At 49.5% G+C, this 15,268-nt stretch overlaps 1 protein-coding gene across 3 annotated transcripts in view; it reads right to left on the bottom strand.

Annotated features, from left to right (window-relative positions):
• The window catches only part of LOC132398382 (protein-methionine sulfoxide oxidase mical3a-like), a 312,801-nt gene that overhangs the window by 168,552 nt on the left and 128,981 nt on the right, over positions 1 to 15,268 (bottom strand). For 2 of the 3 annotated variants that reach the window (XM_059977723.1, XM_059977724.1), the window contains exons 11-14: positions 14,430 to 14,520; positions 10,769 to 10,916; positions 3,856 to 4,049; positions 49 to 1,090 (exon numbers count right to left, since the gene is read on the bottom strand). In XM_059977723.1, coding sequence (XP_059833706.1) covers positions 972 to 1,090; positions 3,856 to 4,049; positions 10,769 to 10,916; positions 14,430 to 14,520 — 552 coding nt within the window. In that variant the 3' untranslated portion in view covers positions 49 to 971. Of the gene's footprint in view, positions 1 to 48; positions 1,091 to 3,855; positions 4,050 to 10,768; positions 10,917 to 14,429; positions 14,521 to 15,268 lie in introns of those variants that run through there. The other variant, XM_059977725.1, reaches the window with a different exon arrangement.

The raw sequence follows: 15,268 nt of genomic DNA on the forward strand, positions 1-15,268 counted from the left end.
AGCAAAGGTGGGACACGGGCAGTTCCAGGGTCATCATCGGGCTGAGAACTGCCTGTAATCCATTCTTTGCTTGAGTCAGAAATTAACAGTTACATCAGAGCTTCATTTGGCACCAATGTTTATTTCTACCCCTGTTAGTCGCAGAGCACAAGGTAAATGGGAGATTGTGATGCAGGTCAACATTGTGGTAAGTGAGGTATTGTAACACTGAATGACGTGGCCCAGGGCACGGTGGTGCGGTGGAGGGGGAACTGGAAAAGTGGGCAAGGATCAATAGTGATTCAATACAGTGACAAATGGAAGTGTGTCTGTGGACTTGTTGGCAACACACCATTTGACCTGGGGCAACAGTGAACTCTTGTGGAAATGGGTAACTGAACACATCAAGATGAATGAGGGGGCATGAGTGAACTCTGTAAGTGACCTCACAACTCCAGTGTCATTGTGAGACATGGACACTAGTGAACGCAGTGGGAGTGAGTTGTCGGATGAGTGAACGCAGTGGGAGTGAGTTGTCGGGCGAGTGAATGCAGTGGGAGTGAGATGTCAGGCGAGTGAACGCAGTGGGAGTGAGATGTCGGACGAGTGAACGCAGTGGGAGTGAGATGTCGGACGAGTGAACGCAGTGGGAGTGAGATGTCGGACGAGTGAACGCAGTGGGAGTGAGATGTTGGACTAGATAACTCTGTGGGGAGAGAGCAGTAGACAACAGTGAATATGAATGAACCCTGCAAAGGTCATCAGCAGCAGACACAAGTGTCCTTGGACTGTGGTCGTGGACCAGACACTGGTGAGCCAAAGTCAGGTTTGCCTGATTCTGCAGCCTCTTACTCTCTCCAAGTGCCTGTATTACTATGTCCAGAGTTGGTGCAGCATAAACCATTTCTCCCTGTGCTTTTCTTCTCTTTAGTCAAAGCCTCTATGGAAAGAACAACAACATCACCCCTCCTCACACACATCCCCCACCCATGTCAGACTACCTTTGGTGTCAATTTGCGAGTGATGTTCTGTCCCAGCCTGCTGAAGAAAGCGATGGGTGATTTCGTGGAAGTGGCAACATTGGACTTGTCATGAAATCCCAACAGATATTCTGTGCGGGAGAAAGAAGACAGCGTTGAGAATTGTCATCCCATTGACACAATCTTTGAATGAGTCACCACTGCTGTCCATTAACCCACAGATATGAAAAGAGCCCCCCCCCCCAGCCCGTTGAACTTGTCCCATGTGACTAAACTCCAAATCAGAATCAAACGTTTTGTTATCTCGGGCTAACAGAATTTCAAAGCCGTGACTGGATAAATTTAACAAATGCCTCGTACCCACACTCGATCTCCACGCCACAGTACTTTGCGAAAGTCTTAGGCACATATATGTAGCTAGGGTGCCTAAGACTTTTACACAGCACTGTATTGGTCAATCTGGAGTGAATAGTGAGTTTGAAAATATGGCGGGAGGAAATGATACTGGGAACAGCAAGGGTGGAGCGCTGTGAGAGGAGTGTGGGGCAAGTGGCAGAGTAGGAGTGTCAGGGGCAGTGGGTGGTACGGGTGTAGACTTACCCAGCCCTAGACTCCAGGCAAGGTCATGTGATTTCAAACTGGCTTATTGATCATTACAGAGTGTCTCTCTCCGGTGCTTCCCGTTCCCTCCCCTCTCACTTTCCCTTTTCCTGCCTCTTTCCCACTCTCAGCCCATAATACAGACCCATATGATCATCACTCATGGAATTTGTATTTTCTTTTGTGGCAGCAGTACAGTGCAATACATGAAATTACTACAGCACTGTGCAAAAGTCTTAAGACACATTTGAGAGTGAGGGTGAGGGGGGGGGAGAGAGAGAGGGGAGAGAGGAGAGAGAGAGAGAGAGAGAGGAGAGAGGTGAGAAGAGAGAGGTGAGAGGGGAGAGGGGTGAGAGGGGAGAGGGGTGAGAGGGGAGAGGGGTGAGAGGGGTGAGAGGGAGGGGGGAGAGGGAGAGGGGGGAGAGGGAGAGGGGGGAGAGGGAGAGGGGGGAGAGGGAGAGGGGGAGAGGGAGAGGGGGAGAGGGAGAGGGGGGAGAGGGAGGGGGGAGAGGGAGGGGGGAGAGGAAGAGGGGGAGAGGGAGAGGGGGAGAGGGAGAGGGGGGAGAGGGAGAGGGGGGAGAGGGAGAGGGGGGAGAGGGAGAGGGGGGAGAGGGAGAGGGGGGAGAGGGAGAGGGGGGAGAGGGAGAGGGGGGAGAGGGAGAGGGGGGAGAGGGAGAGGGGGGAGAGGGAGAGGGGGGAGAGGGAGAGGGGGGAGAGGGAGAGGGGGGAGAGGGAGAGGGGGGAGAGGGAGAGGGGGGAGAGGGAGAGGGGGGAGAGGGGGGAGAGGGAGGGGGAGGGGGAGGGGGAGGGGGAGGGGGAGGGGGAGGGGGAGGGGGAGGGGGAGGGGGAGGGGGAGGGGAGGGGGAGGGGGAGGGGGAGGGGAGGGGGAGGGGGAGGGGAGGGGGAGGGGGAAGGGGAGGGGAGGGGGAGGGGGAGGGGGAGAGGGAGGGGGAGGGGGAGAGGGAGAGGGAGAGGGAGAGGAGAGGGAGAGGGAGAGGGAGAGGGAGAGGGAGAGGGAGAGGGAGAGGGAGAGGGAGAGGGAGAGGGAGAGGGAGAGGGAGAGGGAGAGGGAGAGAGAGAGAGAGAGAGAGAGAGAGAAAACACACACACACAATGTTGCCTGCAATGGGGAGCTGTGCTTACAAGGAGAGACTGAGAGACTGATCCCAGGAGATCAGCAGTTTCTGAGATACTCAAACCACCCCTTCTGGCATCAACAATCATTCTACAGTCAAAATCACTTACATCACATTTCTTCCATTCTGATGTTTCGTCTGAAAAACAGCTGAACCTCTTGACAACTTGCATGCTTTTATGCATTGAGTTACTGCCCTGTGATTGGCTGATTAGATATTTGCATAATATACAGGTGTACTTAATAAAGTGGCAACTAAGTGTATGCATGGCATAATCTTTCTGGACAATCTGCACACAAATCTTTCCACCGTGCCTCTGTACATGTGACAACAATAAACCGATTGCCAATACAAATCCATGCCCACCCATCCCATTGATCACCCAACACTCATTCCTATGTTCAGGTTGAGAAGAGGATGTAGTGGTATTTCAGCGGAGTAAAGGAAATTAGTGATGTGAGAGAGGAGAAGAGGACCTGTTCTACCATATCCTGCAGTATTGCTACATTAGCAGCAACAGGTATAGACCATAAGGCAGAGGAGCAGAATTTGGCCATTTGGCTCATCAAATCCACTTTAGAATTTGATTTATTCTCCCTCTCTACCCATTCTCTAACGTTCTCCCTGTAATCTTTGTCTTCCTTACTAATCAAGAACCTATCGACATCTGCTTTGCCTCCCACAGCCGCCTGTTTAGGGTGAAAGACAAGATATTTAAAGGGAACATGAGGGGAAACTCCTTCACTCAGAGATGGTGTGAGTGTGGAACAAGCTGCCAGCAGAAGTGGAAGATAGAGGTTTAATTGTAACATTAAAGAAGTTTAGATAGGTACATGGGCGAGAGAGATATGGAAGGCTGTGGTCCAGGTGTGAGCAGATGGGACTAGACAGAAAATCAAGCTAGCATAGATTAGATGGGCCAAAGGGCTGCTTTTGTGCTGTAACAATCCATAATGATGCCTCCTGATGCTGAAGCACTAGTCTCTGAGACTTTCTGTCCTTCCAATCAGTCCAGCTCCCCACCGCTGGCTAACATCTCCCCAGGGACTGCACACAGGTGACACAAATGCCTACTCATCACACACCAATGGAAGACACTACCCTGGAGTCAAGTGCCACACATTTCCCCAATTCACACGTGCTAAAGTACACCTGCTCACCCTCTGGAGTGGTGTCCTTCAGCATCTCGTAGAACTGCAGCAGGTACATCACCATGCTCAGCTTGTCCGGCTCCCCCACCGATGCCATCTCCTTCCCCGTCATGATGGGAGAGATCCCAAACTCCCGCTCCGCAATGTCAAACGCAAGCTGGTTATTGGCTTCCACGTTCTTCTCATTCAGCTGCTGAAAGTCTCTGCAGGCAAATGGGAACATTGGTTTACCTTTCTCCATGAACGCCACACCCGCCAATGCAGAGATTGTTGTCACTCGGTGGTCATGAAATTCATGGGACTGACTATCAGAGGTTCCCTGTAGGAAGGAAGGTCGAGTGGACTCTGGAATTTCTCTTGGGAATTTAGGGAAGTGGGTGACCTCACAGAAACATTCTATGATGGGATGATGTTGTGAGATGGTGCTTCCCTTTATGGAGGATCTAGAGCTGGTGAACTTGAAATTAAAGCCACATTGTAGAGAGTAACATCGAAGCAGTAAGCTTTGAGGGAGGAGAGAAGAGAGAGAGGGGAGAGAGGGAGGGAGAGAGAGGGGGAAGGAGGGGGCAGGGAGAGGGAGAGAGGGAGAGGAAGGGAGAGAGAGAGGGGGGTGGGGGAGGGGGGGGAGAGAGGGGGAGGGAGAGAGAGGGGGGAGAGAGGGGGAGAGAGGGGGGGAGAGAGAGGGGGAGAGAGAGGGGTGAGAGAGGGGTGAGAGAGGGGGGGAGAGAGGGGGGAGAGAGGGGGGAGAGAGGGGGAGAGAGAGGGGGAGAGAGAGGGGGAGAGAGAGGGGGAGAGGGGGAGAGAGAGGGGGAGAGAGGGGGAGAGAGGGGGAGAGAGGGGGGGAGAGAGAGGGGGAGAGAGAGGGGGAGAGAGAGGGGGAGAGAGAGGGGGAGAGAGAGGGGGAGAGAGAGGGGGAGAGAGAGGGGGAGAGAGAGGGGGAGAGAGAGGGGGAGAGGGGAGGGGGAGAGGGAGAGGGGAGGGGGAGGGGAGGAGTCATTTTTGGGGGGTGACGCTTTTGCTGAGGCAGGTGGGGGAGGGAGAAGGTTGCTGCTTGTGCAAGGGAGGAGGGAGGGGCGGCTCTGGGGTTCTAACATTTTCTTGTCATTCATTCTTTGGGGTTTTTCCTCTGTTTCATGGATGTCTGTGAAGAGTAAGAACCTCAGATCGTATATTGTATACATTCTCTGCTATTAAATGGAACCATTGAGATGGTTGCCTGTTTAAGAACAATTATATTTTCTCAGGGAAGTGTGACTGATGTAAATGTGAGTATGAGCATCAGGAAAGAATGGATCAGTCACATATTTACTGAAAGCAAAGCCAACTGTTGACAGGTCTACTCTGAAACATTACAATCCTAATTCCCGCCTGATATTGTGAAACACAACCATCGGACACAAAGGTGGGCAGATTCCCTTTTCCCATCAAATACTAATCAACCTGATTGACTTACAAGGAGATAACACTTGCTGTTACTCAGAATAGCATTTTATATTCCTTTATTAAGTTAGGGTGGGTTGAACCTTTGATTATGATAGCTGCTTTAGCTTGACAGTCACCACGTTTATTAAGTTATTTCAGTTTAAGTTGGAGCCCAAGTCCACAGGTCCTTGAAGCTGTTGCACAGTTGATAGGATGGTTAAAAAGGCACATGGCATGCTGGTCTTCACTAGTCAGGCAACTGAGTTCAAGAGCCGTGAGGTAATGTTGCAGATCTATAAATCTCTGGTTAGACTAATTGGAACATTGTTCCCAGTTCTGGTCACCTCATTATAGGAAGGATGTGGAAGTTTTAGAGAAAGTGCAGAGCAGATTTACTGCGATGCTGCTTGGATTAGAGTCCATGCCTTATGAAGAAAGGTTAAGTGAGCTAGGGCTTTTCTCTTTGGAGTGACAGAGGATGAGAGGTGTACAAAGTGATGCACAGATAGAGTAACCCAACCAGTGCCTTTACTCAAGGGTGGCAATGGCTAATAAAAGAGGAAATAATATTAAGGTGATTAGAGGAAAGTATCGGGGGGGGGGAAGGGAGGGATGTTAGAGGTAAGGGTTTTAATTTAAACAGAGGCAGGTGCATGCAGTGCATTGTTGAGGATGGTTGGTGGAAACAGATGTACTTGAGACATTTAAGAGATGAAAGTAAAATGGAGACTTTGTGGTAGGTAGAGGTTAGATCGATCTTGAAGTAGGTTAAAAGATCAGCAAACATCGTGGGCTGAAAAATGATCTAGTGTTCCATGTTCTTAAATTGCTTTGTTGGATCTGAACCTGCACCCACGATTCCTGCATCATCAGCTTGCAAGTGATAACTGTCAGGAGGGGGCAGCCCTGAAGGCCCCAGCACCAACTCTCATGGCTTCAGGACACTGATTAATACCTGGAATCATCCAACAACTGATATTAACGCCAAGGGCATCGAACACACTGAATGGGGAGGGGACTCCAATCTCTCTCATCAGATGGAAAGGTTGGACCATCACTTCCAGAGAGGAAAGAGGTGGCAGACTGGTGGTGGGAACCAGCAAAGGGGAGTAAACCACTGGACACTGCCCGTTACCAGGTCAGAATGAGGAGTAGGACATTGAGGACTAATCCTCCCAAGTTACTGAGCAGGCTCAGTTGCTGATCTCAACCAAAGCAGAGATATCTGGATGTGAGGGGACATTTTGGGGATAGTGCTGAGAAATGCCAGCGGGTGGAAGATCAACAGTGAATCAGAATCAAAGAAAATAATAGAGAGGTTGTGTACATGGGTTCATTGTCCATTCAGAAATCTAATGACTCCAGGGACCAGCTGCTTATGCCTGCATCTAGTTCTTATGTTCAGACATCGCTACGAACATGTGGTGACTGTCAAACTAAAGCAGCTATTATAATCAAAGGCTCAACCCACCCGGACATTTTCTCTTCTCCCCTTTCCAAGAGCATGTACCACTAGGCTCAGGGACAGCTTCTACTAATGCGAAAAGATGCACTCTTGACCTCACAATCTACCTTGCACCTTACTGTCTATCTGCACTACATTGCTCTATAAATACTTTATTCAGTACTCTGCTGTTCTTCTGCCTCGGTGCAGCGTTGTCATGATCTGATCTGGATGGACAGTAGGCAAGACAGGTTTGTCACTGCATCTCAGTATATGGGCCAATAACAAAATAATTTACCGATATTGATCACAGTGTTTGCTGTCCCGTTCTTATAAAGTCCAGGCAGATTCTTCACTCCCAATGAGTTTTCTGGGATGGTCTGATTATAAATCTAACTGCCCTACAATGAGGGGTAGCTCCTGAGTAACCCAAATGAGCACCAGGCTTGTTACTCTGCAGCTCCCTCCCACCCGTCAGTGAGCCAGGAGTGCTGGAAAGCACTCAGTGATGTAAACTACCACACAGGACGATGGATGAGCTCTGGGTTCAACAATACCAGTTCTGTCACACCCAGCACAAACCATGGTGGCACTCTCCAAACATCCCTATATTCAATAATGATCCAGCCAGTGTTGGCTGTGTGTACTTGGCACGTGGGTTTCTTCTAGGTGTTCTGGTTTCCTTCTCCATTAATTAGTGACTATAAAATAGGCCTGACGTGGGGGGGATGGGGCAAATTGAGGTGGAGTTGACGGACTTGTGAGAGAGGACAGGTTACTGTGAAAGAAGTGGGCGTCTGGGCAGAACACACAAAGTGCTGGAGGCACACAGCAGGCCAGGCAGAGGAATGGACAGTTGACTTTTTGGGCTGAGACCCTTCACTAGGACTGGAAAGGAAAGGGGCAGAAGCCAGAGTAAGAAGGTGAGGGGAGGGGAAGGAGTACACACTGGCAGGTGATAGGTGAGACCAGCTGAGGGGGATGGCAGATGAAGTAGGAAGCTGTAAGGTGATAAATGGAAGAGGAATAGGGCTGGGACTGATGGATGGTTCTGAGAGCCAGCATGGACGCTAAGGGCTGAATTGTCTCCCATGTTACTAGACAAAATAAGAATATGAGAATATTCTTCACACTGGGAAAAGAGTAGGCTGATTGTTTGGAATACCATCCATCATTTGAAATCATTCATTGTTCCTACCTCTGTTGTACTGTGTCTACAATAATGGGCTGCCGTCAATGTGCAGTTTATCATATCCCTTGTCAGAGCCCCTCTACTACCAAGACGGTAAACCGAAAAAAGGATGGGGAATATGATCACCTCCCTAGGACCCTTCCAAGGTTATGCATCATCTGTCACCAGTCCATCATCATAACTGGGTTGAATTCCTGGAATCTTTTGCTTAACAGCACTGTGAGAACAACAACCCCATTTCCCAGGGGTAATTAGGGATGGAGATAAATTCTGACCTTCCCACTGAAGCCCAGGTTCTATGTCTGGATTAAAAAGAGGGGTCAAAAGCTAACATGTTGACCTGCTTAATTCACACTGTTGGCAGACTGCTGATGTTAGCATCGAGTTCAGGGAGAGGCCTGCTTAACACACACAGCGCTGGCAACATGAAGAGGACACAACTTCAGCTCAGTCGCGTCCCAGAATCTGAACAAAAGGGTGTATCTGAACGCTTGCTGGTGCACTGATGCTGAGGAGGCATAAATTATTTCAAAGCAGGGCTGCAGGAACCAAAGTTCAGTTAGCTTCGACTGTTTACCTGGAGGTGTTCCCCACAATCAGCATACCACCTAGCACTGAAAACTCCCTGTACCCTGATACTACTTTTCTCATGGCAGCCTTTACTTCTTGGAGAGATTTTATTAATTTTCTGTCAGCTCATAAAATTGAGCTCTTTGCTCAGGTTGCTGATAAATGTGAGGTGCTACATTTTGGTCGGAGTAATCCAAATAGGACACACATGGTAAATGGTAGGGCATTGAAGAATGCAGTAGAACAGAGTGATCTAGGAATAATGGTGCATAGTTCCTTGAAGGTGGAATCTCATGTGGATAGGGTGGTGAAGAAAGCTTTTGGTACGCTGGCCTTTATAATTCAGAGCATTGAGTATAGGAGTTGGTACGTAATGTTAAAATTGTACAAGGCATTGGTAAGGCCGAATTTCGAGTATTGTGTACAGTTTTGGTCACAGAATTATAGGAAAGATGTCAACAAAATAGAGAGAGTACAGAAAAGATTTACTAGAACGTTACCTGGGTTTCAGCACCTAAGTTACAGGGAAAGATTGAACAAGTTAGGTCTTTATTCTTTGGAGCGTAGAAGGTTGAGGGTGGGGCTTGATAGAGGTATTTAAAATTATGAGGGGGATAGATAGAGTTGACGTGGATAGGTTTTTTCCATTGAGAGTAGGGGAGATTCAAACAAGAAGACATAAGTTGAGACTCAGGGGCAGAAGTTTAAGGGTAACATGAGGGGGAATTTCTTTACTCAGAGAGTGGTAGCTGTGTGGAATGAGCTTCCAGTAGAAGTGGTAGAGGCAGGTTCAGTATTGTCATTTAAAGTAAAATTGGATAGGTATATGGATAGGAAAGGAATGGAAGGTTATGGGCTGAGTGCGGGTCAATGGGACTAGGTGAGAGTAAGTGTTCGGCACAGACTATAAGGGCTGAGATGGCCTGTTTCCGTGCTGTAATTGTTATATGGTTAGATCAGTAAATTACGGATAATCACTGTGATCAATGGCAAACCCACCACTTCTGGGGACAAGTGTTGAAATAGGAAGCAAATGATACAAAACAACAACAGCCCAGTACAAAACCTTTAGCTCATCACATAGGTGACACTGTCCAATCCTGGGGAAGTGAGGGCTCCGAAATCACACACCCATCTCCCACATTTAATCAATAGGGCAACAGGGACCTCTGTCAGCGGCTGCTACAAGTCCTGAACACTGGTAGGCATCTGGCTCTGTTGGTGAACGGCAGCTTTTCTTCGGGTGCGTAGGGTGGGGGGGGGGGGGGGGGAGGAGGAGGAGACCCGTGTAACGGTTGTATTCTGTATGTAATCTGTTGTAATCAGGGTCTGTTGGTGAAGGCCAGTTTAGGTAGGTAGGTAGGTGGGTGAGTGGGTGAGTGGGTGAGTGGGTGAGTGGGTGAGTGGGTGAGTGGGTGAGTGGGTGAGTGGGTGAGTGGGTGAGTGGGTGAGTGAGTGAGTGAGTGGGTGAGTGAGTGAGTGAGTGAGTGAGTGAGTGGGTGAGTGAGTGAGTGAGTGAGTGGGTGGGTGGGTGAGTGAGTGAGTGAGTGGGTGGGTGGGTGAGTGAGTGGGTGGGTGGGTGAGTGAGTGAGTGAGTGAGTGGGTGGGTGAGTGAGTGGGTGGGTGAGTGAGTGGGTGGGTGAGTGAGTGGGTGGGTGAGTGAGTGGGTGGGTGAGTGAGTGGGTGGGTGAGTGAGTGGGTGGGTGGGTGAGTGGGTGGGTGAGTGGGTGGGTGGGTGAGTGGGTGGGTGGGTGAGTGGGTGGGTGGGTGAGTGAGTGAGTGAGTGGGTGAGTGAGTGAGTGAGTGGGTGGGTGGGTGGGTGAGTGAGTGAGTGAGTGGGTGGGTGGGTGGGTGAGTGAGTGAGTGAGTGAGTGAGAGAGTGGGTGGGTGGGTGAGTGAGTGAGTGAGTGAGTGGGTGGGTGAGTGAGTGGGTGGGTGAGTGAGTGGGTGGGTGAGTGAGTGGGTGGGTGAGTGAGTGAGTGAGTGGGTGGGTGGGTGAGTGAGTGAGTGGGTGGGTGAGTGACTGAGTGTGTGTGTGTGTGTGTGTGTGTGTGTGAGTGAGTGAGTGAGTGAGTGAGTGAGTGAGTGAGTGAGTGAGTGAGTGGGTGGGTGGGTGGGTGAGTGGGTGGGTGAGTGAGTGGGTGGGTGAGTGAGTGAGTGAGTGAGTGAGTGTGTGTGTGTGTGTGTGTGTGTGTGTGTGTGTGTGTGTGTGTGTGTGTGTGTGTGTGTGTGTCTGTGTGTCTGTGTACACGTACGTGCGCGTTTCAGCTCTCAAGTGAACCCCGCAGACTCACATCAGGTCAGGCCGGTAGCGATGGAGGATGGCACAGAGCGCCAGCCCGCTCTTCCACGACGTCGTCAGGTCAACCACATTGACGTTCCTGTAGCCCTGCGTCTGCTTCTGGCACCAGGCCAGCAACTTGTTGGATCGGGCCAGAGAGTCTGCAAACCCAAAGATCACGTCAATAGTGCATGATGAGGGGGGTAGTGAAGGGGCGGCACGAGAATCGGGGCAGGCAGGATGGGTCACAGAGAAGGGACCAGCCACGGGGGGTCGGTACCAGACTGACTGTGTGCATCCCGTCCGGATTATGGTTGGAAATGGGTTGAGGGGTCAGTGATTGTGTGTCAGCAGGTGACTCGATCACAGGAAAGGGTGCAGGGTTAGCAATGGTGTCAGAAGCTACAGGAAACCATTCGGTCCATCACTTCCCTGCTGACTGCAGATACTGGCAATCTGGAGCCACACACTCAGAATGCTGGAGGAATTCAGCAGGTTAACAAAGGGTACAATAAACAGTTGATATTTAGGGCTGAGTTCCTTCAAGGGTCTCAGCTTGAAACGATGACTGTTCATTCCCCTCCCTAGATGCTGTCTGACCGACTGAGTTGCTCCACCATTTTGTGTGCCTTGCTCATCCCACTAAACCACTGCCTTGAACATAAAGATTCGCCATCAGGATAGTTCTGTTTAAATGAGAGGGGTGTTGCTGGCCCAGTCAGGGTTCACATGCTGACCTCCACATCCCCACTCCCCTCAGACTGCAAAGACTTCACCTCCCCAATAATCCTCCTCCTGACTCACAACATAAGTACCTAAACTCCTGGCTCACTCACTGACAATGCGTAACCAACCATTGCTGAGGTGCCCAATGAAGCAGTGGAGGCTACCTCTGTAAATATATTTAAAACAAGGTTGGATAGATCTTTGCATAGTAGGGGAATTAAGGGTTATGGGGAAAAGGCAGTTAAGTGGAGATGAGTCCCTGGTCAGATCAGCCATGATCTTATTGAATGGCAGAGCAGGCTGGATGGGCCGGATGGCCTAGTCCTGCACCTATTTCTTACATTCTTATGTAAAACCCCTCACAGCTCTCTCCATTTAATTGTTGTGCTAATTCCAACAACCTGGATCAACTCTCCCTTCAGACGCCAATCCCATTCTGGAGAAAAAACAGACAACATGTCAGATTCTGTTCCCACTGCACTGGTAACATTGCAGGAAGTGTTTCCCCTCCTCTTCCTAGTGACATTAACTGCTCCTGTTGGGAGCTGCCGAGGCAACAACATTGCTTTTCCATCCCTTGCCTCAGTGAGTAAGGAGAAACATGCCCTCTGCCTTTTTAAGACCAGTGCTGCTACCTTTCAGGATCAGAAGACACATCATAGATCCCTCAACATTCATCCTTTACATCAACACCCAGCCCCACCCCCCCAAGTAATGCCAATATAAGTAGGGAACAGATTCCTACACTGCAGGAAGGAATATTTGAATTGGATGAGCTTTGTAGAAAAATGGCAAGTGGAACTCAGTCCAGAGAAATGGCAGCTCTCCACTCTGGCAACACCAACAGAGACTTCCTGTGGCTGTAAGACATTAGAGCGGAATTCAACTATTTCAGCCCATCAAGTCTGCTCCACCACGGCTGATTCATTTTCCCTCTCATCTCTATTCTTCTATCTTCTCCTCACAGCTTTGACGTCCTTGCTGATCAAGAACCTATCAACCTCCGTTTTAAATATAACCCAATACACGGCACAGTGATCACGGCTGGCACTGTGCACTTTGACTTACACAGTTCCAAAGGTACCTCGCTGCTCCTGACCTTTTTCAACCCCTTCACCCACCCTGGGGATCAATGGACAGGTCTGTACTCACTGCAGCCTCACTGTCAAACACACAGCCAACTTCTGAAGGCACAAGAGATCCTGCAGATGCTGGAAATCGTGGGCTGTGCACACAAAATGCTGAAGAACTCAGCTGGTTAAGTAGCATCTATGGAGGGGAGTAGACAGTGAATGTTTTTGGCCAAGTCCCTTCTTCGGGGCTGGAAAGGAAGCTGGAAGAAGCCAGAATAAGAAGGTGGAGGCCGGGCAAGTATAAGCAGCAGGTGATATGTGAAACTAGGTGAATGAGGGTGGATGGAGAGGGGTTTGGTGAAGTAAGAAGCTGGGAGATGATATTTGGAAGAGGTAATGGGCAGAAAGAGCAGGAATCCGATAGGAGAGTGGACCATGAGAGAAAGGAGGAGGTACACCAGTGGGAGGTGATAGCTAAGAGTGTAGGAGAGAAGGGGAGAGGGGGGTAATGGGGAATGGAAAAAGAGAAGGGGAAGGGGGAAGAGATTAATGCAAGTTTGAGAAATCAACATTCATGCCATCAGGTTGAAAGCTATTTACAGACGTAATCAGTACATAGGGGTGTGTACACTGCAGACTCACTGTCAAACACACAGCCATCTTATGCAGACAGAAGAGATTCTGCAGATGCTGGAAATGGTGAGCATCACAAACAAAATGCTGGAGGAACTCAGCAGGTCAGGCAGCATCTATGATGGGGAATAAACAGTCGACAGTTCAGACCGAAACCATTCATCAGTCCCGAGCTCCTCCATAATTTTGTGTGTGTTGCAGCCAACTTGGCCACTTTTCATATTCTCCATGTTTAAATCTAGCTCACTGAAGGAGACTGGATTCTGAGTTCAGTGGAGTTCCCTGTACATTGCCAGTCCGTTAAGTGCCTGCAACATCATCTTTTCACACTTGTCACTGTCTCAAACTTGCAACCAATGGCAGCAGTAGCTACAGAAAAGGAGACCATTGTGGTGATGGTCAACAGACTGTGATCGAGTACTGATATCCTGGAGAGTCTGGAGAGCAACAGTGGTGGTGAGGCCACTAGTGATGTTGTTTAGTTTTTAATATCAAGACAGGGCTGCACAATGGGTCAACAGTGGTGCTGCCACCCCCCATTCCCCACAGCATCAGGGACCCGGGCTCAGTCCTGGTATCTGCTGCTGTCTGTGCGGAATTTGAATGTGTGGGTGAGTGCAGAAGTCAACACGACATTAAGACAGAATCTACAGCATCTCGCGAAGCAGTGGAGGGAGGGTGTGAATACAGTCTGGGGGAATCACGGATTGGAGTCCCTATAAAGTTTCTAGGATGAGCGCAGATGGGCACTGTGGTCAATGTGGATGTAGAGGGCTGAAAGGTCTGTTTCTGTGCTGTGTGACTGTAAGGGCAGGGAGAGTTGACACAGCGAGCAGTTTGTGTGTTAGAAGCACGGGGCAGGACTGAGTGAGTTGGTGGAGAAGCGGGGTGGGGTGGGGTTTTGTCAGAACCACTGCATTACTGGGGGCCTGCCTGGAGGAAGTTACTGAGGTCGGACGATTGAAGGGTGCAGGGTGCCCATGTTCTGAGCCGGACCTGTGGGAGTACAGGTCCAACAGCTCAACAACAGGGTGAGAATCCTTTAAAGCAAGGGTTCTCAACCTGGGGAACATGACGTAAGAAAGGTTAGGAACTCCTGCTTTAAAGCAAGGTTACAGTCAGCTGGACTGTCATGTGTTTGTGGACAATGAAACACCAAAACTGCCTGGTGAATGGTAACCAATGGCGATGGGCTCAGCATCCATTTTGTGTGGGCCTTTACACCCCACTTGTTTCACTCACCACTCTGCTTCGTCCGTGGTGACCTTGAACCTGCCGCAGGTTCAACTGTGGGAATGACCTTCTGATCGCCTGTGATGTACAAATGCCGGACCTGCCAAGACAAAAGGGACCCATCAGTCCTGTCGTGAGTGGGAACAAAGGCGATAATGACACAGAACATATAACAGTACCGCACAGGAACAGGCCCTTTGGCCCACAGTGTTAAGCTGAACCAATTGAACTAGTAATCAAATGGCCAACTAAACTAATCCCCTCTGCCTACACAATATCCAGATCCTTCCATTTGCCGCATAATCAAGTGCGAGTCTAAACATCTCTTAAAATCTCTTAAAGTCTAGCGATTTACTAAACAATCTACTAAAAAATTAAAAACCAAAATTGTGAGGCTGAAAAGGTATTCATCCCCTTTGTAATTACCCTGCTAACTTTCCTCAGGTGCAATACTGTATATTACCTTACCATCTCACCCAATTTGTTGATGCAGAAAATTGGAGGATCACCTGTTTTCAATGCATTCATCAGAATAAATACCCCCTCTCTCTGTAAGGTGCAACAATATGGTAGGTTGTCAACAGACCAGACCAAAATGAATACTAAAGAATATTCAAGTCAACTCAGGGAAATGATAAGAGAAGCACAGATCTGGGGAAGGGTATAAAACCATCTCAAAGGCACTGAACATACCACAGAGCTCAGTGCAGTCCATCGTGAAAAGTGGAAAAAATATGAAACTACAGCTACACTGCCTAGGTCAGGCTGTCCCTCTAAACTTAATCATCAGAGAAGAATGCCACATGTAAGAGAGGTTACTGTGAAGCCAAGCCACTCTGACTGAGCAG

Source organism: Hypanus sabinus, chromosome 8 (assembly GCF_030144855.1).
Source record: "Hypanus sabinus isolate sHypSab1 chromosome 8, sHypSab1.hap1, whole genome shotgun sequence".
NCBI classification, from domain to species: Eukaryota; Metazoa; Chordata; class Chondrichthyes; order Myliobatiformes; family Dasyatidae; genus Hypanus; species Hypanus sabinus.